Source organism: Paroedura picta, chromosome 3 (assembly GCF_049243985.1).
Source record: "Paroedura picta isolate Pp20150507F chromosome 3, Ppicta_v3.0, whole genome shotgun sequence".
In the NCBI taxonomy this organism is placed as follows: Eukaryota; Metazoa; Chordata; class Lepidosauria; order Squamata; family Gekkonidae; genus Paroedura; species Paroedura picta.
The window spans coordinates 104,088,019-104,115,800 of record NC_135371.1 but is presented as its reverse complement, the minus strand read 5'-3'; the positions used below and the strand labels follow the sequence as shown (position 1 = coordinate 104,115,800).

General features: G+C 46.1%; 1 protein-coding gene across 3 annotated transcripts in view; it reads right to left on the bottom strand.

Moving 5' to 3' along the window:
* Window positions 1–12,926: 12,926 nt before the first annotated feature.
* NEURL1B (neuralized E3 ubiquitin protein ligase 1B) overlaps window positions 12,927–27,782 on the bottom strand; it is a 258,905-nt gene continuing 244,049 nt past the window's right edge. For 2 of the 3 annotated variants that reach the window (XM_077327047.1, XM_077327049.1), the window contains exons 3-5: window positions 22,460–23,167; window positions 20,131–20,256; window positions 13,074–18,648 (exon numbers count right to left, since the gene is read on the bottom strand). In XM_077327047.1, coding sequence (XP_077183162.1) covers window positions 18,404–18,648; window positions 20,131–20,256; window positions 22,460–23,167 — 1,079 coding nt within the window. In that variant the 3' untranslated portion in view covers window positions 13,074–18,403. Of the gene's footprint in view, window positions 12,946–13,073; window positions 18,649–20,130; window positions 20,257–22,459; window positions 23,168–27,782 lie in introns of those variants that run through there. The other variant, XM_077327048.1, reaches the window with a different exon arrangement.

Below are 27,782 nucleotides of genomic sequence, written 5' to 3'. Positions count from 1 at the left end.
CTTGCAGAGAGAACCTCTATCAGAGATACTTCTTAGAGTACAGGTGAGGTGCCAGATGATTGGAGGCAGGCGAATGTTGTCCCCATCTTCAAGAAAGGGAAAAAGGATGATCCAGGAAAATACCAACCCACCAGCTTGACATCTGTAGCTGGTAAAACTTTATAACAAATCAAGTCTGTTCTTGAGCAGCTGGGAAAGAGACTTGTGAATTCTAAGACTCAGCACGGGTTTCACAGGAACAAGTCATGTCAGACCAACCTTCTCTGTTTTTTCAAGAAAGTGACTACCTTGCTGGATTAGGAGAATGCTGTGGATATAATTTATCTAGATTTCAGTAAAGTGTTTGATAAGGTTCCACACGATATTCTTGTTGACTGGTTGGAAAATGCGGTATGGATCCTAATTCTATCAGATCGATAACTGGTTGACAGATCATGCCCAAAGGGTGCTTGTTAATGGTTCAGCATCCTCTTGGAGAAGAGTGACAAGTGGAGTTTCCCAAGGATCTATACTGGGTCTTGTGTTGTTCAGTGTATTTATAAATGATTTGGATGGGGGATTAGAGGGGACACTTATTAAATTTGCAGACGATACTAAATTGGGAGGGGTAGCAAACACAACTGAATAGAATACAGGATGATCTTGATATGCTCGAGAAGTGGGCTAAACTAAATACTATTAAATTCAATAGGGATAAATGTAAAGTTCTGCATTTAGGTAGGAAAAACCCATTTACACCAATATAGGATGGGGGAGACTTGTCATGGCAGTACTATGTGGGAAAAGGATCTAGGAGTCTTAGTAGACCATACATTGAACATGAGTCAGCAGTGTGACTCGGTGGCTAAAAAGGCAAATGGGATTTGGGGCTGTATCAAACGGAGTATCGTGTCTACATCACAGGAGTTGAGGGTACCACTTTACTGTATTCTGGTTTGACCTCACTTGGAGTAATGTGTTCAGTTTTGCGCACCACCGTGAAGAGGGATGTAGACAAACTGGAGCGTGACCAGAGGAGGGCAACAAAGACAGTGAGGGTTTTGTATGAGGAAAGTTTGGGGGAGCTTGGTGTTTTTAGTCTGGAGAGCAGATGACTGAGAGTGGATCTGATAACCATCTTCAAGTATTTAAAAAGCCACCATGTAGAGGATGGAGCAGAGTTGTTCTCTCTTGCCCCAGAAGGACGGACTAGAACTAATGGGATCAAATTAATTCAAAAGAAATTCTGTCTAAATACCCAGAAGTAGCTTCTGACAGTGGTTTCTCAGTGGAACAGGCCTCCTCGGGAGGTGGTGGGTTCTCCATCTTTGGAAATTTTTAAACAGGCTGGATAGCCATCTGGTGGACAGGCTGATTCTGTGGAGGTTCAAGGGAATGGCAGATTACAGTGGATGAGCTATGTCCTGCATAGTGCAGGGGGATGCACTGGATGACCCAGGAGGTCCCTTCCAACTCTATGATTCTATTATTCTCATTTTTGTGACCCAGATGTATAACTCTGTACTTCTCCTTATTGAATTACATCTTGTTCTCATTTGCCCACTTTTCCAGCATGTTCAGATCTTATCGAACTCTATCTTCTGGGGTGTTTGCCACTCCTCTACACAAAGCAAATGATGTGAATAGGATCTTAGGCAAACTTTACTCTGAGTCAGCAGGATACAATTGTCTTCCCAGCCCTTGAAGGCATAGATGATATCTTCAAGTTGGGCCAGGGCATTGGATGTTCCTGCAGAAGTTTGTCCTATTGCCTTTGTAGACTTATCTAATGCAGTGGTTCTCAACCTGGGGGTCGGGACCCTTTTGGTAGTCAAACAATCCTTTCACAGGGGTCGCGGCAGGGTGAGCAGCTTGGCTGGGGGGGCACCACCACTGTTGCTGCTCCTCCAGCAGATGTCTGTGCTCAGCCGCCAGCTACTCCAGCAGCGCCCCCAGAAAAAAACATTTTATATACAATCATGAACAATAGATCTTCACACCATTGGTCAGTTTCGGTTTAATTTCTGTGAAAGAACACTTGCATAATTTTATGAGGAACTATTAAAGGGTCGTGGCATTAGGAAGATTGAGAACCACTGATCTAATGACTCATAAAGATTTTGGCTTGGCAGCCTCATCCCTGAAAGTGCATTTAGTGGCTATATCTGTTTATCTTGTGAAGGTGCAAGAGAACACACTCTTTTCTCACCTAACAAATAACTTTTTGAAGGAGTTGTTCAATTTTTTTCCACCTCTGACACCTATAGCACTGTAATGGTCCTTCTCAGCAGTTCTCTCCCAACTCATGTTAGTCCCCTTTAAACTACTTGGCTCATGAAACTCATGGTTTTGGTAGCAATATCCGCAGGGGAACTGGTAGCCTTAAGGGTCTTGTAGTCTTTAAACCTAGTTTACATTTTTTTACCCAGGATGGCTTGTAGCTTTCACCTTGTACAAGACATTGTTCTTTCAGTGTTTTTCTCTTCCCTACTTTAGAAGCAGAAAAGACATTGCATTTGTTGATGTTAAGAGATCTTTATTGTTTTATGTAGACAGAATAAAGTGTTTCCAGCCATCCTCACATTTATTTTTGTGGTATTCTGATAGTTCAAAGGGAAAGCCAGTCTCAGCACAGACCACTTTGAGGTAAATAGTCTTGGCAATAAATGTGGGTTATATGCAAGCTAGTCTGCCATGTCACCTGTGAGTCTGAAAATATTCCACATCGACACATCAGCATTAGCAGTATTCCAGTGAGGCACACCATTGGAGGACATCAGTAGAATGGCTATGTGGTCATCTTTGGACTCTTTCATCAAGTCTTATCCTGTGGATGGGAATACAAAAGGGATTTGGTAGTTGGTAGAACTGTTCTACGCTTCCTATTTAACTGATGCTCACCCTACCTCCAAGGTAAGGAGCTCTAGAATCTTCCGATGTGGGACTGCGCAGAAGACTGATGTTGAATTTACATGTTATTGTTGTTCATCAAGGAGTCTTCTGTGCAGAGACACATTTCCTCCCTCCTACCCCCTGTAAGTCTATGGTTTGCTCTTTCTTTCAAGCCAGGGTGGCTTAGTAGGACTGAGGGAAAGGGGTGTTCCCTGCAAAGCATGTGAGCATTTGGCTGGAAAGACAGCCTCCAATATACTCTGAAGGGAAGGGGCTCCCCTTGGAATCTTAAAAATATCAGATCTTGCGGGAAGAGAGCCTCCAGTGACTGGCCTGCACAAATGCAGTCTCAATGTATACCTGCACAGAGGACACTCCAACAACATGGATTGGCTTGGGCTATGGGGAGGGGGGGATGCAAACCAACTCCCCCACAGCCTGATAGCTAGTTGACCCAGGGAAAATCTTTCCCCCCTGGATTGGCTTGGGCTGTGAAGGAGGGGCCAAGCTGATCCAGGGAGATAAGTTTGTCCCTGAATAAGTCATGCAACTTTCTGACCTGCCTGGCTGACAATTTCATTTATCAAATGGAAGATGAACCCACAAGAGGTTCAGCCATACTGGACTTAATACTGACCAACAGGCAAGAGTTGGTGGATGAGGTGAAGGAGGTGGGGACCCTAGGGGGAAGTGACCATGTCCTCATAGAATTCCTTTTGAGATGGGGAGCCAAGGAAGCTTGTAGCCAGACGCGGATGTTGGATTTTCGTAGGGCAAACTTCAATAAACTCAGAGACATGATGAGTGTCATACCATGGACGAGAATGCTGGAAGGGAAGGGAGCATGTGAAGGGTGGGCGCTACTCAAACAAGAGCTATTGCATGCTCAATCAATGACTATCCCAGAAAGACGAAAACACTGCAGGAGCTCTAAGAAGCCTATTTGGATGAACAGAGAACTTGAAGAGGAACTAAGAAAGAAAAGGAAAATGTTCAGGAAATGGAGGGAAGGAAACAGCTCTAAAGAAGAGTACCTACAGGTTACTAGGCACTGTAGATCAATCATCAGAAAGGCCAAAGCTGAGAGTGAGCTAAGATTGGCCAGGGAAGCCCATTGTAACAAGAAAAGATTTTTCAGTTATGTGAGGAGCAAACGTAAAGTAAAGGAGGCAATAGGCCCACTGTTGGGTGCGGATGGACAAACTCTAATGGAAGATGCAGAGAAAGCAGAAAGGCTTAGTGCCTATTTTACATCTGTTTTTTCCCATAGGTCAAAGTGTTTAGGCACATCTAGAGATGGCCATAGCCAAAGGACAGTGTCTGGGTGGCAGGTTAACATGGATAGAGAGGTTGTCGAGAGGCATTTAGCTGCACTGGATGAGTTCAAATCCCCTGGTCCAGATGAAATGCAAAGAACTTTCCAGGGAACTTGCACAGCCCTTGTCCATCATCTTCGGAACCTCTTTAAGGACTGGAGATGTCCCGGAGGACTGGAAGAGAGCAAATGTTATTCCGATCTTCAAAAAAGGGAGGAAGGATGACCCGGTAAACTACAGACCAGTGAGTCTGACCTCTGTTGTGGGGAAGATAATGGAGCAGATATTAAAGGGAGCGATCTGCAAACATCTGGAGGACAATTTGGTGATTCAAGGAAGTCAGCATGGATTTGTCTCCAACAGGTCCTGCCAGACCAACCTGGTTTCCTTTTTTGACCAAGTAACAGGTTTGCTGGATCAGGGAAATTTGGTTGATGTCATTTACTTGGATTTTAGTAAAGCCTTTGACAAGGTTCCCCATGATGTTCTGATGGATAAATTGAAGGACTGCAATCTGGATTTTCAGATAGTCAGGTGGATAGGGAATTGGTTAGAGAACCGCACTCAAAGAGTTGTTGTCAATGGTGTTTCATCAGACTGGAGAGAGGTGAGTAGCGGGGTACCTCAGGGCTCGGTGCTTGGCCCGGTACTTTTTAACATATTTATTAATGATCTAGATGAGGGGGTGGAGGGACTACGCATCAAGTTTGCAGATGACACCAAATTGGGAGGACTGGCAAATACTCCGGAAGATAGAGACAGAGTTCAACGAGATCTGAACACAATGGAAAAATGGGCAAATGAGAACAAGATGCAATTTAATAAAGATAAGTGTAAAGTTCTGCATCTGGGTCAGAAAAATGAAAAGCATGTCTACTGGATGGGGGATACGCTTCTAGGTAACACTGTGTGTGAACGAGACCTTGGGGTACTTGTGGATTGTAAACTAAACATGAGCAGGCAGTGTGATGCAGCGGTAAAAAAGGCAAATGCCATTTTGGGCTGTATCAACAGAGGCATCACATCAAAATCACAAGACGTCATAGTCCCATTGTATACGGCACTGGTCAGACCACACTTGGAGTACTGTGTGCAGTTCTGGAGGCCTCACTTCAAGAAGGACGTAGATAAAATTGAAAGGGTACAGAGGAGAGCGACGAGGATGATCTGGGGCCAAGGGACCAAGCCCTATGAAGATAGGTTGAGGGACTTGGGAATGTTCAGCCTGGAGAAAAGGAGGTTGAGAGGGGACATGATAGCCCTCTTTAAGTATTTGAAAGGTTGTCACTTGGAGGAGGGCAGGATGCTGTTTCTGTTGGCTGCAGAGGAGAGGACACGCAGTAATGGGTTTAAACTTCAAGTACAACGATATAGGCCAGATATCAGGAAAAAGTTTTTCACAGTCAGAGTAGTTCAGCAGTGGAATAGGCTGCCTAAGGAGGTGGTGAGCTCCCCCTCACTGGAAGTCTTCAAGCAAAGGTTGGATACACACTTTTCTTGGATGCTTTAGGATGCTTAGGGCTGATCCTGCGTTGAGCAGGGGGTTGGACTAGATGGCCTGTATGGCCCCTTCCAACTCTATGATTCTATGATTCTATGATTCTAAGCTGGGGTTTGGGTGGGGTGGGCACATGGCTGACCTGTCAGCCACATGCCCTGCCTTCCTTAGCCCTTTGGCAGTGGTTGTAGTCCCAGATAGGGCAGGGTGGGCACTGCAGCCTGTCCCATGAGCCAGCTGCAGCCTGTCTCATGAGCATTTGTGAGGCCTCTGTGCAGCCAGACAGCTGATCCTATAAGATGATGTGATAATGGACCATTAGTATAGACTTTAAAAGGTGACTAGGCAAATAGTGACAAATAAATAGCTATTAGCCTTAAGTCCTAACTGGAACTTCTGTGTTCACAGACATCATATCACTGATGGGATTTTGGTCTGTATCAAACAGAATATGGTGTCCAGATCACAGGAGGTGATGGTACCGCTTTACTCTGCTCTGGTTCGGCCTCGCTTGGTGTACTGTGTTCAGTTTTGGGCACCCCAGTTGAAAAGGGATGTTGACAAACTGGAGTGTGTCCAGAGGAGGGCACAAAGATGGTGAGGGGTTTGGAGACCAAGACGTATGAAGAAATGTTGGGGGAGCTTGGTATGTTTAGCCTAGAGAGGAGACGACGGAGAGGGGATCTGATAACCATTTTCAAGTATTTAAAAGGGTGCCATATGGAAGCTGGAGCAGAATTGTTCTCTCTTGCCCCAGAGGACAGGCCAGAATGAATGGGATGAAATTAATTCAAAAGAAATTCCATCTAAACATCTGGAAGAAGTTTCTGACATTAGAGCGGTTTCTCAGTGGAACAGGCTTCCTCAGGAGGTGGTGGGTTCTCCATCTTTGGAAATTTTTAAACAGAGGCTAGTTAGCCATCTCATGGAGTGGCAGATTCTGTGAAGGTAAATGGGGTGGCAGGTGACAATAGATGAGCGATGGGGATGTGAGTGTCCTGCATAGTTCAGTGGGTTGGACTAGATGACCCATGAGGTCCCTTCCAACTCTATGATTCTATGTTTCTATGATTCTACTGTTCCTGGGGAGCATCAGTACAGGAGTGCTGTTGGTTTCATGCCCTGCTTCTGAATATCCAGCCATATACTGTCAAAAATAGATTTGCAAATTTTTTATCTTGCTATCTGGATGCTTGACCTGCTTGAACAGGCTGCCTCTTAAGTTCCTTTTGGATTAAACCTTTGATTATGTATAACAGAGACCACTTGATTGTGTTCCTCTAGGATAGACTTTCTCAACCAGGGCTTTATGAAAGCCTGGAGTTTCTTGATGGCCCTAGAAGGGTTTCCTAAATGGGTGGGAGTTATTTTTTAAATATATTTTTAAAATTTGTTAACATTATTGGATGATATGACCATATTGGCAAATGGCCTGGCAGAGGTGGGCGTGTACACAGCTATGATTCCCAGCCATATTCTGCACACTTGCTCCACTTATAGGGTTTCTCTAAGCCTGAAGAATGTTTCCGGGGTTTCTCAATGATAAAAAAAGTTGAGAAAGGCTGCTCTAAGATGTAAAGTATGATCTGGAGTTGCCTTGTGGTTGTGCCTTGCAGGGTATGATTGCAGGAAAACTCACACAGTGGCTAGCATATAATTAGCTCATTGCATGTGTAGTGTAGTGTAGCAAGCTTGCTGTGATAATCTAGCCAGTGCCTTGCAAGACCCCTGAAGTATCCCCATGTCCATCCACCTGAGATTAATGACAGAAGATGGAATGCAGGATCAATAAGTATGGAGTAAGAAGAGCATAGCCATTTATCAATACTTTGTTCAACATATGGTAGTTTAAATTGGTTGCTATCTCTGCAAGAAGAGGTATGATCTGAAGTGTGGTGACTGGTCCTATCTCTGCTTTGTATACTCAGCCAGTTCTTTTGTGCAACATTCACAGATATCAGCCTTATGAGGGTCCACCACAAAGAATGAATGGGTTTTGTTTTTTTAAGATATGCTCATTAGTGGAAACCTTTCAACCCTTATAGAAAATTCATGGAGTAGTAATATAAATTGTAGAGATTAGAATTGCTCAATGGAGAGGAGAATTCTGGTTCAAAGGCTGGTGTTTTATTACTGGAACAACTGAGGACATTGGGAATTTAATGCCTGGAACACGGAACCAGCAAGAGAGCTTCTGGCAAGCTTACAAAAAGTATACATCAAGCTACCTGCAATGAACGGGATACTAGTAAGTGGGGTGTGTGCACAAGATAGCTCTAGAACCCAGGTTTACCTATGGGCACTCAGGTGAGGAAGGAAATTGCTAATGCATATGGTTGGTATACTTGGGTCTCTATATCCTCTGCTACCCCTGCCCTCTTCTTTCCTATGCATGGAGAACAGAATGAAACCTCTCACTGGGTAACTTGTAACATAAGGGTCTCCTAAAGCTTTATGGGAATTAGCAGGAATGGGAAGGAAGGCCTGAGCAATCACAGGGCAGCATTGTGATAATTTCAGTTACTAGCAGGAAGCAGGGAGTCCTCAAAGAATACCAGCACACACAGTGTCTTTGAGAGGTCTGCTTTACTTTTCTGTCAAAGTGTTTGCTTTAGCCCAGTATGTTCATATCAGCATTCCCTAAACAGCCTTTTGTTTAGAGCATGGAAACACAAAGTAAAACAGATGCTACAGGAGAGTCAAATATAGCTTGCTGTGTGTGGTACTAAAGTAGTCGCACACATCCTGTTCAAGGTCCCAGATTTGATCACTGTTGTGCCTGACTCCCTGGACAGTGGTTGCCAGTCAAAGAACAGGGAATTAGATGAAGCAGGGGCCCAATTCAGTAGAAGGCAGATTGATGTTTAGGTGTCCGATATCTTCCACCTCAGAAATGCAACATAGCCTTAAGTTTACACAAATCTCAACTGGGGAAAGATTTTGTTCCACTGAGAAGACACTCACAACCCTTGAGTAATAGTCATCTTATAAGTGGGGACCTGCAAAAAACTTGCAGGATGGCTATCCCGTTCCCCTCACCTTTGCTTCTTGCCCTACCTCTCCCATCCGTTCTCCCTTCTGCCTCCCCTTTTCTTACTCTCTCTCTCTCCTCCATGCATGTCAGTTCTTTCTGACTCATACCCCATCACTATTTTTACCTCCAGCATTCCCACAGCCACTCGCCCGTTTGCTGACCCAGATATCCCAATAAACCAGATATCCCAAAGGATTGCCAGCTCCAGGTTAGGAAATTTGAGAGTGGAACCTCCGGACAGTGAGTTTTGAGGAAGGAAGCAACCACAGTGGGATATAATTCCATAGACACCACCTTCCCAAGCTGCCATTTTATCCAGGTGAACTGAACTGTTACCTGAACAGCAAGTGGAATTCTGGGTTACCTGGAGGTTGGCAATGGTAGTTCTTGTGGGGAAAATGGCTGATTTGGAGGGTGGAGTCTGGCTGATACTGGTCTGATGTTCCTCCCCTCCTCAGACCTCCCCTTCTCCAGGCTCCACCCAATATGTGCAGGAATTTCCCACCTTGGACCTCGCCCTCTCTCCTTCCTAGCCAACAGCAAACCTATCTTCATCTGGCACTCTGTCCCCAGCTTTCTGCATCCACCCCCTTCCCCCATGGCTTCTATCTAGGCAAACTAGTTTTTCTCCATAATGGGGATCAAAGCAGCCTACAATACTCTCTTCATTTTATCTGCAGAACAAATAAAAAGTAGGTTCAGAGGAGAGAATATGATTGGTTCAAAATTAGTCAGCTTCCATAGCAAGACAGGGATCAGACCATATTCTGAAGCTCCAGCTGATCCACCACACTGGCTTTCACAGGGTGGCTGCTGTATTTTATTTATTTATTTATTTTATTATATTTATATACCGCCCTCCCGGGAGGCTCAGGGCAACCAGCCCTCCAGGTGCTATACAAGTCAGGTGTATGAAGGCACAGAGAGGGTGCTGCCAGGCCTAGGTTTGCCAACATCCAGGTGAAATCTGGAGATCCCCCAGAGTTACAACTGAATTCTAGACAACAGAGATCTGTCTCCTTGGAGAAAATGGCTGCTCTGAGGGGTGGACTCTGTGGCAATACGTCCATGCAGATGTGCTGTCTTCAGGACTTGGCCTGGGCCTGGTGTCAGCCATGGAGACACTAGGGTTCTCTCAATTTGTTGCTGGTTCCACCCATCGGGCTGGTTACACTCTCGATTTGATCTTTGGCACAGGTGTAGCGATAGATCTGGTGGCAAATAACATCGTTCCATGATCAGACCATCATGCCCTGAAGGCTCAACTTAGGATACCACCCCCTCCCCGTTTGCATGACGGACGCTTTTTAGTCTGCCTGCGGAGACTTGTGGACTCCAAGAGATTCCTGAATGCTCTGTGGCAGTGGTCCCCAACCCCCGGTCCGGGGACCGGGACCGGTCCGTAGATCAGTCAGTACCGGGCCGTGGCTCCTTCTCGTCCTCCTCCCCAGCTGCTGCCTCAGGGGCTGCCCTGCCACTCTGCCGCCAGCTCACCTTTGGTGCTCTCCAGCAGCCCCCATGGCTGGGGCTCCCCCTCGGTGTGGCACTGTGAAGCTGCTGTTGGCAGCGCCCCACAGCGGGTGGTGGGAAGTCAGGGGCGCCGGTGGGAAAGTAAGTGGAACAGGGGCTCAGGCGGCAGCAACGACATCCCTCAGCAAAAGTCTACCCCCCCCCCGGGGCCTCAGTAAAATTGTTAAGCGTTGACCGGTCCCCAGTGATGAAAAGGTTGGGGACCACTGCTCTGTGGGACCCAATGCCCACCGGCATCTTGCTGACACACTTGGTGGAGGACTGGAAGTCCCGCCTGATGGCCGCCATCAACAAGATTGCTCCTTGGTGCCCTCTCCACCTTCGCCTCAAACAGGTTCCTTGCCTCAAACAGGCTCCCAGGAGCTTTGGGAGAGGAAGAAGGGAGACAGCTAGAGTGAGTGTGGAGGAAGTCTCGTGCTGAGGTGGCAAAGACACCTCATTGCATGCTTATGAACGTATATGAGAATGCGGTGAAAGCGGTGAAACAAGATTTCTACGCTGCAGAAATCGCATCTGCAAGCTCTCCCCCAGCACTAGAGTAATCAGGACTCTTACTGCCCTCCAGGAAGGGCACAAAATGATAAGGGGATTGGATTTGAGCTGTGCGGCTTAATCAAGCTATTTTGCAGACAAAGTTCTGTCGCTCCACCACAACTTACCTGCCACAATTCATACAGTCTGCAAACTGGAAACTCCATGGCTGGTGTGGGGGTTAATGTTTGATGGATTTAGACGGCTCTCATTAACCAAAGTGGACATGTTGCTAGGGTCAGTAATGGTAAGCACTTGTCCCTTGGGCCCCAGTTCTTCCTGGTTGCTCAAGTTGGGCAACCAGTGGATAGGAGGCCTCCTTAGGGATATTGTCAATCTCTCCCTAACAGCTGGAGTTTCCTAAAGCACTTATGGAGGCAGTGGTGTGCCTTTTATGGGAAAAAAATCACTGGAACTGCAGGATCCCGCCAGCTACCCCTTGGTCTCGCATCGTGCATTTCTGGGCAAGGTGGTGGAGTGGGCCGCAGCAGGCCAGCTCCTAGCATTCTTGGAGGAAACTTCGGCCCTTGACCCATACCAGTCGGGCTTCCGTCTTGACCACTGGGTGGAGATCGTGCTGGTTGCCTTGATAGATGATATCCAGCACCAGCTGGATCAGGGTAGTTCAGCCATTCTCATGCTTTTAGACCTGTCAGCCATATTTGATGTGGTTGACCGCCTCGCTGGGACCAGGATTAGGGGGACTGAACTACATATTAACACGCCTCCCAGCCCCTCCTCACTTTTTTTGCTGTTTCATTCTTCTCTGCCGCCATTTTGCACTTCTCCCCCTCCACATGTGCTGATAGAAATGGTGGAACACAGAAACTCTCTTCCACTTGTAAATCATGCCAGGCAACCAATCCCCTTTCTCCGTGTTTTGAAGGACCCGCAATGCCTATGTATTTTTTTAATCAGTAGTTCTACGTTGAAACAACTATGCATCTAATCATAAATAGTGTGTCTTTATTGCAACCGCTTATTGAATCACAATGCTTGCTTCTTTTAAAAAGAAATCTCATTCCTGATTGGGAAGCTTAGAGTGGCATGCTTTCTACTACAACTTTGGGGAAAATGTTATTTTTTTGCCTTTGCCTGCATGATTGAATGCCTAGTCGTTGTTCCAGGCATTTCACTTGGGGAAAAAAACAACTCCCTTCTCTTGCTGCAGCCTCCCCCCTTGCACGGACACATGCACACACATGCTACTCAGTAAGGGTTCGTTGCCGCTGCCTCCCCTTCCCTGCATGCATGCACACACACATGCATACACTCCACAAAGTCCCCTTGCTGTGAGTGGCAGGGGTACCTGCCTAGGGGCTTTTCTCGCTAGCTGGCTGTCTCTTGCCATGGGCTTGCAGCCCTTCACTCTGCCTCCCTGCAGGAAAAAAAAATCTGCCATTGCCTGTACACTTGTCCACCTTTTCTTTCCTCCATGATGTCAGACATTTTAAAAAAGACATTCCCGTCCCCGGAATAGGGGGGTGGGAGCAAGGGCGGGATGAGGCAGGTGCCTTTCGCACATTTGAGCCAACATACCTTGGGCTGGTGGGCTGCTAGCTGCTCTCCATTAGGTAGCCCTACAAATGTTGGTAAATCCACTTTTTGGGATTCAGCAACTAGCGCTTTAAAATGGAGGATATAATCGACCAGACGCTGCCCAGATGCTGCATGTTGGAGACGTCATGTGGAGGGGCAGGAATATAACGACTACTAATGGTAAGCGTTACACTATATTTAAAGGGTATGGAAATGCTCTTAGTAACACTCCAGGGTGCTGAGAACAGTAAATTCTCTCCAGAAGGATTGTATCCCACTTAGACTCTCTTACCAAGTCACATCATCTTAAGCAAGGGCTGTGATAGGGGCACACCAGTTCTTCTGAACAGAGCAGAAATCAGATTCACATGGCAAATTAGTAGACCTAGGTGCTATTCAGTTCAGATGAGTTTAACTTTGCCTGCCTTAATCCATGATGAAAAGATTTAGAGATCTGCCTTGAAGCAGGATGTTGTTATATTCTGTTTAAGTCAAATTTGAAGAAGCAACTATGATCCATCTTTGTTTTTACCACTACTCTATTCAGTTGTCTTTAGCATGGACAAACAGCTCTTGTTGCACATGTTGGGTTCCGACTGTACACAGCACTGCTGAGGGCTGATTTCCTGGCCAAGAGAGAGAAGAGGGCCCTCTAGAGTCATGAGTAATTTATGAATTGTGATCTGCTCTGCTTCTTCACCTTTGACTAACCGCACAGAACCCCTGTGACTTTACCCACTTTAGGCAATTATTTACTAGCCAACATTTTATTTGTTTTGTAAACAGGTAAAATTTTATATTAATTGAAAACAGACAATTAAAAAAAACACACACACATAAACACATACACAAACACAATCCAGATCACAAATGCTAGAGCATATTTAACAAGTAGAGAAGTGCAACCTTCCCTTTCCAAATAATCTTGCTGTGTCAGCCTATGTCAGAGAGATTAAAATTTGGTCTTCTTTTGATTGTGACATACAGATCACAGTCATAAACTAGAGAAAAATATCAAGAAGGCTTTAGAAAGCTGCGGATTTTAAAAAGCTTTTATACAAATAGTAAACGGGGAAGCAAGTGCCAGCAAAAATTCAATGGAAACATACTTTCACTCCAATATCAAAAAGCAGAATTCTTGGTGAACACATACAATTCTATAAAACTACCAACCATTGGTGTTAGGTTCTTTTTCCCCCTCCATTTTTTAAAGTCGCATTAAAAAGGATAAAAAGTGCACATACACCCTTATAAGGCACAGACAGATCTTCTGAACAGAATTTTTTTTGTAGAAAAGCAATAACAAGAACAAATTTCTAAGTAGCCTCTACTGCCTAAATATTGTCAAAGAGTTTGAAAATTCCTTGTGAGATTAGAATAAGTAGAGCTGCATGTCCTCTAATGCTTCTCTCCCAAACTGTATTGACTCCTACCCTAGCCAAAGAGAGCCCCTCTGAGCCCCTTCTAGATGCTGCTCCTTTCCTGCTACAATATAATTTCCAACAGAAAGAATTATGCACTGTATGCTCTGCTTTGATCCATTTATATCATCTTATGCCTAGAATTTTTTTTGTTTTTTAGTCAGTCCAATCATAATGGCAGCCACTGAAACAAACATACAGTTCTGAGTTCTAGAGGTACAGAATGTATGCCCAGTTAAATTTTGAAAGGACAGACCAACATTGGCAGCTCTAAAGAAAAACACGGCACTTCCACCCCAAAGGAAAGCAAAGGTATAGCAGCAGAATGGAGGTAGTAATCAACACCCAGGGAAAAAATGCACCATTTATAAAACTGCCATGCCAGGGCAGCTCAGCAAAAATGTAAACCTGTCTACTTCTTTCTGCCAGACTTTTCCAACCACTTTTCCAGCTATGGACTTCTTTTGAGATTAACCAGTGTCAGCTGTTGCAAAGAGACTCCATTCAAATTTACTATGATTTATAGTTATCTTGTGGCTAACAGGCATGCTAGGTATGCAGGCTGGAATTAGAATATTAGGGAAATCATGTCAGGGGGCTCTGATTATACTGTTAGAAACCGTTTGGCGCACCACTGAGCAAAGGAACCGAACTCCACACTATCCAACCCATAGCTGCTTCCATGGCCATTATGTCACTGTTGCTGGTTTGGCCTAGAAAGTTTCATAATTGGGTAAAAATCCTTGGTTATAACTTGTTATAAAGTGCTAGCTACTGTTATTGTGAAAGCATGGTTTTCTGAAATCATTGACTCAGGCCAGCTTTTGAGCAACAGTCCTCACTCTGTGGTGCTCTGTCTGGCTGGCTTTTCAACAAAGATTCCATAGCTGACTGACCAAGATGGTCCCAGAGTGGTCAGATCCAATCCACCATACCCCTTGATTCTCTCTACCATTACCTCAGCTTGCACATGGACCATGGCCACCCAGCAGGCAGAAAAAAGTTTATTGTGGAGCTAAAGGAAGAAATAAGCTAGGGTGTGTGTGTGTGTGTGTGTGTGGAGGGGGGATTCCCCAGTCCATGTAATGCTGGAAGCTCTGAAGATGGGCTACTTCACAGCACTGCCTGCTCAATCCCCTCTCCATACTATTACAACACAGTAGTGGCATCTTTATCTATTAAAAGAATTGTCCCTCAAAAAGTCCTGTTGCCCGTCTTGCTCTAAAGTTAAAAGTGAAGCTTGTCTGGACTGGGGCCATGTTTCGCTGTCTGCTGAAACCACCTTCCTACAAGGCAGATGCATCCAGTACAGGCAGCTGAGTATTTATATTGACCAACTTTGCTGGGAAACTCTCACTGTCCTCTGCTTTTCCATAACAGAGGGTATTCGTAAGCATTGTGAAATTACAGGTGTGTATCTTGCAGCAATGTTTTATCTGACACCACCTGAAAGCTGAAAAGTTAAAGACTTTTCCTCTTGCCTCAGAATCTTAACTGCATCTCAAACTTGGGAGGAAAAGGATCTTTTGTCCTTGATAATGTTACTTTCTTAGAGAATGCATAACTGTAACCAATCACCATACTGCCAGCTGACAACTTCTGGTGCAGCCCATGAACAGTATAAGCATTCTGGCACAGCTGTTTTGTCAGGAATTGGAGTTTTAAAAAAATCAAATGCTGCCCTGTGAACAAGAACACTATATTGTTTGTTGGGCATAACTTCTCTATGTTAATCAAATGCTCACAGGAAGCCTAAAAAACACTCAACAGAGTTACTGAACTGATATAGCATTCTTGAAGTCCTGCAGAACAACAGAAACTTCATTGGCTACCCTTGATTGACCACGTTTTCATCAATTTTCGTCTTGTTGATAAACCATAAAAACCCATACAGGATGCCATTACAAGAGGAAAAAAGGATCCCTGCAGCCTTGCTGATACAGAAGGCACAATGGCTCGAATTATATGTGCTGTGCTAGATTGATGAGAATCACCCACGCAGCCTAGAGCCAGGCTAAGGCCAAGTTCCCAGGACTATCCTGAAGGGAAACCACAGTCTTTCCCCTTGTGCCCAGTGGGAAAAGTTAGGATGGAACCTCTGAACTGAGCTGCTGCTTCAGTAATGTAGATCATAGGCCAAGGCCATAAATCAGATTAAATCCAAGGATTTCAGTTTCAGACAGCATCTGCCTCACAGTGGAATGCAACAGTGTTATCAAGGTAGGAACAGCTGTCATGTTTTAATCTCAGTCATTAGAATTTCTTCTTGGTAGACTGTTGCTGAGGAGAAAGGGATTAGTAAAGGAATAGTCACAGTCTTGTGCATGGCCATGATTCTGCCACAGCACGCCCGATTAAGAAGAGACTGACTGGGGGAAAGCATTTTTCCCTCCTCCACACAGCATCCCTTCCCTAAGTTGCAACGCATATTTTCACATCATACTGAGAGTACAGCAGTTCAGATCTGGCTGCCATCATAACGAACATTCCTTTACCTCAGCATCTAAAAAAAGCTTGCACTCTCCCCCCCCCTTTCTTTTTTATAGCAAACAATTCCAAGGCCTTTTCATTTCACCAAGATGCTTCTACTGTTGAGTGAAAGACAACTTCCCAAAGAGGAAGAAATGAAAGATCCCATGCTGCTACATACTTTGCTGACAAAACCCTTGGGGAAGAACAGAGGTTCCTCTGTTAATCACCTATTGTTAGCAAAGCACAAATAAGGAGGCTCTGGAAGTTGAATCCTCCATCACGCTTTCTCTTGGCAGTCTTGTCAACCTCCAAATGCCACAGCTCACAGATGTTTTGGTAAGACAAATCAGACCCACCCTGGTTTACTCTGATTTAAGTTTGAGAGTTCCTCCTCTGTGGAGGCCGACTACTTCGCATGAATCAAATTTTCTCCATCACAAGATGTGCCTAGTCGCTGTTCAGCATAACTGCTAGAAGTTTCAACTTGTGCCCTACAGAGGAAGAATCTCTGAGTTTTTTGAAGTCAGAGATTTTTGTCTTTTTGTTGCGGAACACATATTCTGGTGTGCTCGGCAAAACAGAAGTCCTTATGGATGTTACGTCCATGAGTCCTGCCCACCATGAGTTCACCAGAAGCCCCAGGAAGGCGGCCAGCATGGAGGCAGCCAGTGGTGGTGGTGGTGGTGGTTGTGGCCAAGAAGGCCAGGCCACTGTGGAGGCAGTGCAGGCCATGCTAGTTGTGGAGGCAGAGCCCACTGAGTCCAGGGCAGCTGTGGTGGCGGCAGAGCCCATGGCAGCTATGCTGCTGCCACCTGCGGAGGCCAGGCCAGCCCAGCTGTGGTGCCGCAGGAGCCCTGTAGCAGTCTGCCACGGGGCGGCCAGCTGAGGTGGCGGAGGACCACGAACACGGCAGCCTTCCTGCCACAAGAGGTAAGTAGGGGGAAGGGAAAGGGGGGGGGAAGGAGTCTGTGTCTGGGTGTGTTTGTGTGTCTGAGAGAGGAGGCAGCGGTAGGGATCAGGAAGGATGCCAGGGAAGTGAGAGGTAAGGGGGAGAGGCCAGGGGGATGCGGGGAAAGGAGTCTGTGTTTGTGTGTATGTCTGAGAGAGAGGGAGGGAGGAGGGACCAGGGAGACCGCCAGGGAAGCCCAAGGTAAAGGGGGAGAGGCCAGGTGGGTGTGGGAGGGGGAATGAGTCTGTGTGTGTGTGTGCTTCTGTAACAGAGAGGGAGGGGGCCAGGAACAAGGAGCCCCAGAGCAGGTATTTCTTCTACATGCCCTGTGAAAACTGGACTGTTACTACATATTTTTTCTTACACAAGACTGTCGCCACTCTGTGTTCCTTTTCTAGCTTCTATTTCACTGGCTAATCAAGTGTCTTGCTTCTGGCTGCACAAACTCAATCGCCCCTGAAAAGACTTGGGGTACTAACCATGAATGAATGGACCACATTAGGAAATGAAACATCAATGCAACAGCATTCACTTCTTCTCTTCCTTAGGCAGTTTCAAATTGTAGCCTCAGTTAACTGCCTAGAAGGTTTAGCAAATTAAACTCTGATTCCTACTTTATTCCTCTTAGAATGGAAAAACAACGCCTTGAAATGAGCAAGCATCCCATCCAATGTCCCTACACTTTTGGGGCAGAGGACATATTGCATCCTGATCTTCACAGAAAACATTTGATGAATATAATCTCAGTGTAAACACCTCCCCTAACCCATACTTGAAACTGCCTAGGGAACTACTCAATTTCCTAACAGGCTTCTTGATTACAACACAAGAAGGTGCACTGAATTTAAAACCTGATTAAAGAACTGATTTCTTAAATACCTTTCGTGAAGGGGGACAGCCGTGTATTTTAATGAGAACCATTCCTTTCCTGTTGGAACGACACAGCACAGGTATGTACAGCATGCCGTTTTAACCCCCTGGAGCAGCATCTTTCTCAAGCTCTTCCCACTCTGCAGCTGTACCTTTGCCTCTACAAGGACTAGAGTGTTTCCCAGTTCACTTAATTATCCCTGATTTGTTCCTACTGATAGAAAACATGAAATATAGACAAAAGAGCCACTCAGTTAACCACTGACCAGCACACTAACCCAGAAAGCAGGGACAGTAAAGGTGTGGCAATTTGCTAACAACATTCTTTTTCCTGTCCCTCACCATTCACATCCCGAGGGGTGGGGCTGAAGGCTAAGGGCGGTAGATTTTAATGATATCTTTGATGGCCCGTCGGCAGATGGGGCAACAGGCATTGAGCTGCTTCTTCAGCTTAAGACCACAGGTGTTGCAGAGGCACATGTGTCCACACGTGTAGATCACCACGTCCACCTCGTTGTCAAAGCAAACGGTGCATTCCCCGTTCTTACTGCTTGAGGTCTCCGGAGGTGGGAACACAGGCGACACTGGAGGGCTCAGGGGAGAACTTGGAGCAGTCACTGCAAGTAACGGAGAAGACAGAAGACTCGGTCAGAATGGCTGCCTTGTCATTTGGCTTGCCCATTTCAGGCTGGGGAAAGACAATAATTAAAGCTGCTTTGTATCATTGATTCTGTGCCCCCAATCTTTTTGAGCCTGCAGGCACATTTGGGATCCTGACACAGCACAGTGGGCACAGAAACAAAATGGTGGCCGCAAAAGGTTGAGCCAGCCACAAAATTATTGCCACAGCTAAACTTTGGCAGCACAGTGTAGGTCCTTGTGCAGCTGCCAAATAAACATTTAAAAAATATGCATGGCCAATCAGAAGCCTTGCTGGGCAAAAGCCCTCCCTGGTCTCATTCACTGTCTAAAAAAACTTGGCGGGGGCCAAAACAGGTGTTGGCCCTGGTGGCCATAGGGAATATGTTGGTGACCCACAGCATACAAACCGACCCCCAGTTTGCTTCCAGTAAACAGGTTTTCATAATGTGACAAAATCTTGGGTCTTGTTTAACCAAAGGTGGTAATGGGACAAAAGAGACAAGGGCTGTGTAGTCTTAGCTGATTAACTGCTTAACATTTTGGGCATTTCCGCACACCTTAAATATAGCACAATACTTAATCTTATGTAGTCATTATGGGTGTGCAGAGGGGGCCGGGTGCCCTGCCGGCCAAGTCGGGGAGAGCTCTTTGCGCCCACTGGGAGTCCTAGCTGTCCAGCCAGTGGCAGCAGGAGGCTCCCCTGGGCTGGCAGATCCTGTTGGCACTGCTGGCAGAGGGGAGGTGGCAGCCTGGCTGCAGGCTACATACTTGGGGCAGGCGGACATGGGTAGGCGGAGGGGGCCTTGTGCCCTGCTGAGTAAGCCAGGGAGAGCTCTTTGCACCCGCCGGGAGTCCCCACAGCCCAGGTGACAGCAGGACATTCCCCTGGGCCGGCATTGCAGGCAGAGGGGAGACAGCACCCCAGCTGCAGGCTGCATGCTCGAGCTGGGCAGGCTGCTGGCCAAGCGAGGGCAAGCTCTTTGCGCCCACTGGGAGTCTCCGCAGCCTAGGCATTTTCTGCCCTTGTCTATATCAGGGCTCTCTCAGCCTCACCCACCCCACAGGGTGTCTGTTGTGGGGAGAGGAATGGGAAGACGACTGTAAGCTGCTTTGAGCCTCCTTCGGGTAGGGAAAAGTGGCATATAAGAACTAACTCTTCTTCTTCTTCTATATATACTGATATACCATCAAACCAATCCTACTGCTCCGTGCTTCAGATGTCTCTTCTGAAAAGGTTTATAATCTTCTCCTGTAGAACTTTCTGGATTATACCCTATTTGCATCGAAGGGAGCACAGGAGCCTTAGGAAACGCAGACTCTCCTCTTTCCATGTAAGAGTTATGTCGAGGCTCTGGAAAGACTGTGCAAGCACCTCTGCCTGTGAGATCTGGTTTATGTATCAGCAGAGTTTACTGTATAGATTCCAGTGGCCATGGGTCAGCCAAGGGTTGCCTTACCTAGGGATGACTCAGAAGCAGAGGAGGACCTGTTCACGCTGAAAGCCATGTCTGAATCGCTGTCATACTGAGAGCCTCCAGGGGATCCTGAGGGGGAGATGGTTGCAGGGCTGGACTGCCCAGTGCCTGGAAAAGCAATACGAGTTCAGTTGGTTTAAGTATGGAAGTTTAAGTTGCTTTGGGACAACATAATTCATTTAATCTCTTCAGAATTCTTTTTCAGAGGATTTTGAGTTCCCAAGTCCATACTGCTACCTTTTTTTGCCATTAAGTTGCAGTCAAATTATGGTTGATCCAAGTGTAGACCCTGTTTAACTTCTGAGATCTGACCAGATTAGGCTAGCCTGGGCCGTTACTTATTTAAAGACGCTTACTTTCAGTCTAGCTACAGGTAAGTATCCTACACTGTTGAAGCCAGACACATTCCATTCCTATCTTGGGCCAATGATTGGCCCCTTGGGCCAGGATTGACCAGTTGGGAGGTGCAAAGTGCCTCCCAATTCGCCCCCCCTCTCACGTGGGCCACCTTTGGCCCACGGCCCCCATTCCACCACTGCCCACCGACACGCCAGGTAGGCCCCGGTGTCCAGCAGGAGGCAGGCAGGGGGAAGCCCTCACCCCGGCCACAGGGACAGCCTCACCGCATTGCAGACATGGCGGGACTACCCCTTTGGCTGGGCCAAGGCCCCAGCATTGCAAGGGAGGCGGGGGGGGGGAGCCCACGGCCTGGCCACAGGGACAGCCCTGCCACATTGTGGATGCGCTGGGACTGTTCTTTTGCCGGACCCAAGGCAAAACTCTTCTGAATGGACACACAATCCTGTTCTGTGAAACTAAACAGTCTCATGACGGACTGCAACCATGTTGCAACAATGCTAGAAGTTCCGCTGGTATCAACATTCCTTCATATCCTAAGCCCTACTAGTAGTTCTACTGTGTTGTCTTTCTCTCATCAGAAGTAGGCAGGTCCATTTTTCATTGGTGCACTTAGCCAATTTTGTGCATGGGGCAGTTTAGCAGAAATTGGTGACATGGGGGCAGGGTATGGGGATGTGGGGTGGAACCCATAAGAAACACCTTCCTTAGCCACCTGTGTCCCAGGCCCGCCCCGTCATTCAATGCCTTCCCTGTGGGAAGCAGTGGAGGGACCAGTGACCTTGGGCCACAAGTCCCACCATCAATCTGGAGGGAAGGCCTGGTGGTTCACACTGGCCCCAGGCCTGTCCTGTTGCCTGTCGTCCCACTGCTTTCCTTGAGGGCAGCAGCAGAGGGGCCAGTCATCTCAGGCAATGAGTTCCCTTGGCAGACTGGAGGGAAGGCTGTGGGGGATTATGCTAGCCTGGGCAGCTGCTGCTGACCACTACCATCCTCCATCTGCAGGGGTGGGTGTGAGCAGGGTGCATCAGGGGGTACTGGTGAGCCTGCCACTGTGTAGAAGGCCTCTGCCAATGGCGAGCACAGGTTGCAGGTTTCGTGGTTCCCTCCTGTACCTCTATCATGGCACCCAGGGTCTGTGCCCTGGCTGTGCCCCTAAATCAGCCTTTTCCAACCTTTTTACTGTTGAGAAACCCCTGAAACATTCTTCAGGCTCCAAGAGACCCCAGAAGTGGCACAATCATGCAAAATATGGTTGGGAAGCATAGCCATGTACAAGTCCACATGGGGCCCTTCCCACCTCTTCCCAGGCTCATCACTGGCCATTTTAGGACAGCGAGGCAGGTCAACATGACCATATATGGTCAATATCACCTAATAAATGTTTTAACAAATGTAAAAGATAAAAATAATTAACTCCCACAAAGTCAGGAAACCTTTCCAGGGCTGTCAAGAAACCCCAATGTTTCATGAAACCCTGGTTGAGAAAGCCTGCCCTAAATACACCTCTGCTCTTTTTTGTCCTGTTGCATATTATTCTGAATATTTGGGGGGCCTCAATTGAGTAAGGGGACTGCATGAGAAACAAGCCAATCAGTTGGCTTTCCCCAGCTAACTAAGAAGAAATCATGACTCAGTCATGCCAGTGTGGGTTTAGATGATTCACAAGATGTCTGTGAGCCCTGACCTGGATAGCCCAGGATGGCCTGATCTAGTCAGATCTTGATAGCGAAGCAGGGTCAGCTCTGGCTAGTAGTATTTGGAGGGGAGAACTCCAAGTAATATCAGGGTCCTTACACAGAGGCAGGGAATGGCAAACCCCTTTTGAATGTCTCTTGGGTGTCGTCATAATTCAGCTGAGACTTAGTGCAGATATATGTGTGTGTTTGAAGGGTTTCCAGTATTTTACATGAACTGTTTTGCTTTTTTCAAATTATTTCTGAGATGCACTTACCTAATATTTTGAGCTGATTGATTACGCCATGGATTGTGAAAAATATCCAGAGAGACTGTGAGGTGTCCACGAACATCAGCATCCCACGATTTATCCCATTTATTCCATGATGCACTTCTCCATTTGGCAAAACTACAAAGTTGAGGACATCACCATTGCTGAGGACAGGGAATCCTCGATAAACCACCCAGTACTCTTTGCGATCCAGAAGAAAGTCTGGATCTGCTGGGAGCTCATTTGTCCGCAATGTACCTGGATCACAAGAAGTGATGCCAAATGTAAGGGCTCCATAATATGGCAGCCCCAGGTGTCCCACTTCCACAAAGAGGTTCTCACCAATGTGCAAAGGTCGGTCAGAAAAAAACAAAGTTCTATTGCTCTCTTGCCAATTGGTGCAGGCAGACATCCGGTCCTGAGAAAAGTTAACGTCAGGCCCCCGAGTTGGGTGGAAACGCAAATCAGTATCCAGAAAGGCAGGCACCACTTGGGCAAGTTGCCGTCTGCTTGGGCAGCAAGGAATCGTGTGGTTATCTGTTGGCAGCCCAGGCACACGACTCAAATTGAGATTGGCGATTTTGGCCACCACTTGGTTGTTCTCTAGTTCATTGTTGTTGAAGTTGGCTGAATCATGGCTGCTCTGTGGAAGGCAAGTGCTGAGTCGTGCGTTGCTGAGGCGTGTGGAAGTCATTGTCTCTGCAAACATGCTGTCTGTGAGCAAGGACAAAGACAAGCAGTGTTAGAAACAGGCTGGCAACAGTGGTCAGTCCAGGCTAGCAAAGTGGTATTTCTTACCACTCCTTCACCACACCTGAATATTAACTCTAATATTTCACTGTCTTTTTATGCTTTTTCCATTTCTTTAGAAGTAGTAATGTTGCATAAGAGAAACTTCTCTGGAAGTACAGAATTACAAAGAAGTTAAGAATAAATCCATTAAACAGATATAGCAAGTACATTAGCTTCTGTGCATTCTTGTTGGAAAAACCCCACAAAGCAAATTTGCTGTCAAATGAGGCCAACATCTAGAAACCACAACCACACTTCCAGTGTTATATACGGGAACTCCCTTTCTTTGCAGCCCCCTTCTGTGCACACAGGAAGGGACTTCCAACAGAAACCTGTTTCTGACCACTGATCTGCCTCACTAAATCTGGGTGGGTTGATTTTGCAAGCTACCAATTATAGAGAAAACGTATTCCTTCCCATGTCCCATCTCCCTCCTCCCTTAATCCCTGCCAATTTAATTCATGTAAAAGAAACTGGAGAGAGAATGTATTTAACCACTTTATAGACCATTAATAATAAATTGTGTAATAAGCATACTAAAATAGCAGTTGTGATCTCTGGAAAATGTTTCAAAGCACACTAGACTCTTTGTTATTGACAGGCCATGTGAGCATGCCACAAACACTCTCCCAGAACTATGTCCCATTTGATAGCATCAGATGAGCTTTCTAGCCCAAGAGCATAAAAACTAGCAGCAGATGGCACTCATTCTGAATTTCTCTTCTGTATTCTTGTGGAGTACTGCTAACAAGAAAGATGGAATATAGCATTCAAAATCTTGAACAGGACATTTGGTTATCAAAATTTTAATTTTTTTACAAGATTCCTTTTCCAAAGAAATTCTGAACGATGACAATCAATGTAAAATAACAGTTTACAACATTGTTCAACCCCATAAACTTTCCCAGCATAGAAAATCTGGGAACCGACTCTATATTTAAACAATGGATCACTGGGATTTGTTTAACTGTTGCTTCCAAAACAGGACATCTGATGATGAACAGAACTGCTACACAAGATAGGCAGGGAGAGTTACTAACTCTTAATTCACTACGTGTAGGTTGGCAATAATGTGTAAAAACGTGTGGGGTCAGTTCCTTCAGAGCAGGAGCCTGATTTTTCTACTTATATAGTAAAGCATTATTTGCCTAATAATAATATTTGGTGTACTTCAGGACTAAAATATTCTAATGACCTTCTTTCCATCTGCTGTTCTCACTAGCGAGCTAAGAGTTTTAATAAATCAGGCATCATGGAAATGGTGCCCCTCAATGCTGCCCAGAAGAGTAATGCAGGATCTGATAGCCCAAATAAGTTCCCATTATTTTCTGAACAGGTTTAGGGTTAGGGTTATTTGCCTTTTAAAACAAATCAAATCCCACACCACCAAAATCAGTAATTCAGGAGGAACAATGATTGGTTGTTCAAAAGATCTTAATTTCTGGTCCTTTTGTGAAAAACTCTGGGGAGTTGCCAAGGACCTTAGGTATGATCATGTGAAAAGGTCACTCTCTGCATTCAGCTGTAACAACAGCGCATGAATCCTGGGAGACTTCAAGCGCACACACTCTCTTTTCCCTTCCTCCCAGAATACAGCTCAGAAACTGAAGATTTCCACATTCTCCACAAACCAGGGTTTGCTGTGGTAGCTGGGCAAAATCAAGTGATTTTCACCTATGTACTGGAATTCCAAACCAACATCTTTAAACAGCCCGTGGCGCCACGGGCGCCACGGACTATATAATTCGTTAAGCCCCCTAGAGGTGGGCTTTGTCCGTGATGAGGAAGGGTCCGGGTTGGACCCTTCCTCACGACAGACAATCGGAGGGACCAATCGGCAGGCGCTTTGCGCCTGCCGATTGGTCCCTCCGATTCCCAGGCTGAGCAACTGCGAGCCGCGCACAGCGCGGCTCGCAGTTGCTCCCGGTCTGACGCTGCGGGAGGCGCGAAGCGCCTCGCGCAGCCTCAGACCGCCGCCCGAGGGAACCCCCAGCAGTCGCGCGAAGCGCGGCTGCTGGGGATTCCCTCCTTGCCGGTCTGACGCTGCGGGAGGCGCGAAGCGCCTCGCGCAGCCTCAGACCGCCGCCCGAGGCAACCCCCAGCAGTCGCGCTTCACGCGCCTGCTGGGGGTTCCCTCCCTGCCGGTCTGACGCCTTCTCCCCTTTCAAAACCCCTTTTTATAAAGGGGCTTTGAAACTAGTCAAATCATAACTTGGAATCATGCTTTGTCAAGTAACTGAATATTCAGTTGCACAACACCTACTTTGCACGCAGAAAAGTCCTCGGTTCTCCAGTTTACACAGTACTAAGCTGGGGGAACCAATGGTCTGACTCAGTATAAAGCAGCTTCAAGTATGCCTATGTAACCACAGTTTGTGGTTTCATCCAATTTAGATGGCACAACAAACTCGGTGGTTGTAAACCAAGCCATACATAAGGGAAGGTACGAGTCATACATAAGGGAAGGTACGAGAGAGGTGGAGCATGTGAATTCAAGGATATCTTTAAAGACACATGATTGTCATTTAATACTCCAGGGCTCAACCAGGCATCTTCTGCAAAGTGCAAGGTAAATTTCAGCAACTCTTTCCTTTTTTCTAGGTACTCTGCTCAAGGGTCACAACTAATGGTATGCTGCCTACTCAGTCTTCAGCCAAAAAACAAAAAATGTCACATGAAAAAGAAAGAAAGAAAGGAAATGGAAACAACTTATTTTTTTCTCAACATCTCACAGGTATCTTTTTTTAAAGGAAACCCGTCGTTTGATAGTGAATAAAAATCATACAATTTTAAACTTACCAAATGATTTAATGGCTTTTATACTAAACAGAGTGTGCTTTATTTTTCTAACATGGTAAGCTAAATCTTTGATGTCGAATTATATGACTTGCTAGTCTTTGACCATATAATAAATAAACTAAACTAGTTATGCCCTCTGCAAAGTAACTTGAACAAAGTCCCATGTATTCACTATATTCTTCTATAGAGCATCACAACATTCTGACTGAAGCTCAGTTGCCTTTTATAATCAGGCCCACTGGACTACCAGAGCAGATATATACATCTAATGCCCCAAAAGAAGAAAAGCAGGGTGCTTATGGTAGCTTTACACAGATAACCCCACAGTAACCCAAGGAAACGTGTTTGGTGCATGTTCTGAGAACAGTTGAGGCAGCAAGTTTCATCACAGGTAGCATGTGCTTTGTAAATACATATAAATGGGTTTGGCTGTCAAGACAAAAAAAAGTCATTGAGCCGCACTTTTAGGTAAAATGGCTGAAGCAAAGTTATCACACCCTGTTATTACAAGGTGATAAAACCAAGAGCAGCAAATCCCATGTCTAAGCAGGATTTTAAAGAAGCCAGTGGGGGGGGGGGGGGGTGTGTTACCAATGCTTTGGAAAAGTTTCTGAGCTCTTGGAAAGAAAATTAAAACACTGCTATCCTCACTGGAGTCCTCTGATAAGCAGAGAAGTTGGCATTTCTCTTGCATCTAGGTGCTGTGCTTTCTAAAAAACCCTGATAGGACAGGAATGTAATGTGAGAGGTTCTAAGTGGCCCTTCTAGGAGACAGAGGATCTAAAGCCTGTGCTTGGGAGGGAGAAAAGGAACACATCTGGAGGATGAGTCACCACAGTGTTCTGGACCAGGACACACACAGACACAGCTGGCAATGGGTGGAACCAATGCATGCGTGGACTGAGGCCCAATTTCACTGGCTTTGTCTCCTCCATCACAAGCATAAACAGCTTATTTCATAGTAGGGACGCTAGTTCAGTAACCCTGTTAGACTGCGGGAATACATGCAGCAGAATACACTGTAGCACAACATGCTGCCTCTGGAGGCATCTGTGTTTTTAAAAGTCCGGTGCTGGCATACTTGGGTACGGACTGTTAACATGCACCAACGATATGGTTGAGCTGTAATAAACCAGAAGCATTAAAGAAGGTGCAAATCTGATTGCCACATGGCTTCTTAAGATATACACCCATTTTGTGGTTCTTTGTGACATATGGTATTTGTGATAGACTTTTCAGGTGTGCTACTGCAATGTGCTGGTAGTAGAGTGGCTAACCACTGCTGTGCTAAGTAGAGTTACACCCTTCTCACTGAAAGCAAAAGGCTTGGTGGTGAGAAGCAGCACCAAATTGCAGCTGACATGGTGAGCTATAGGGTTTTCACGACAGAAAATGAACAGAGGGGTAGTTTGCCATTGCCAGATTCTACACAACAACCCTGGATTTCCTTGGTGATCTCCCATACAGATACTAACCAGGGCCCATGCTGCTTAGCTTTTGATATATTACAAGATCAGGCTAGCTTGGACCACCCAGTATACAGAATGGTGTAACAACCTCTGTGCAATAAACTCACCAGGAAACCTTAATCAAACTTTCACCAACCCCCCGCCCCCTTATCACCTTGTAATAACAGGGTGTGATAACTTTGCTTCAGCCATTTTACCTAAAAGTGCGGCTCAATGACTTTTTTTGGTCTTGACAGCCAAACCCATTGATATGTGCAAATGGGTGCAAA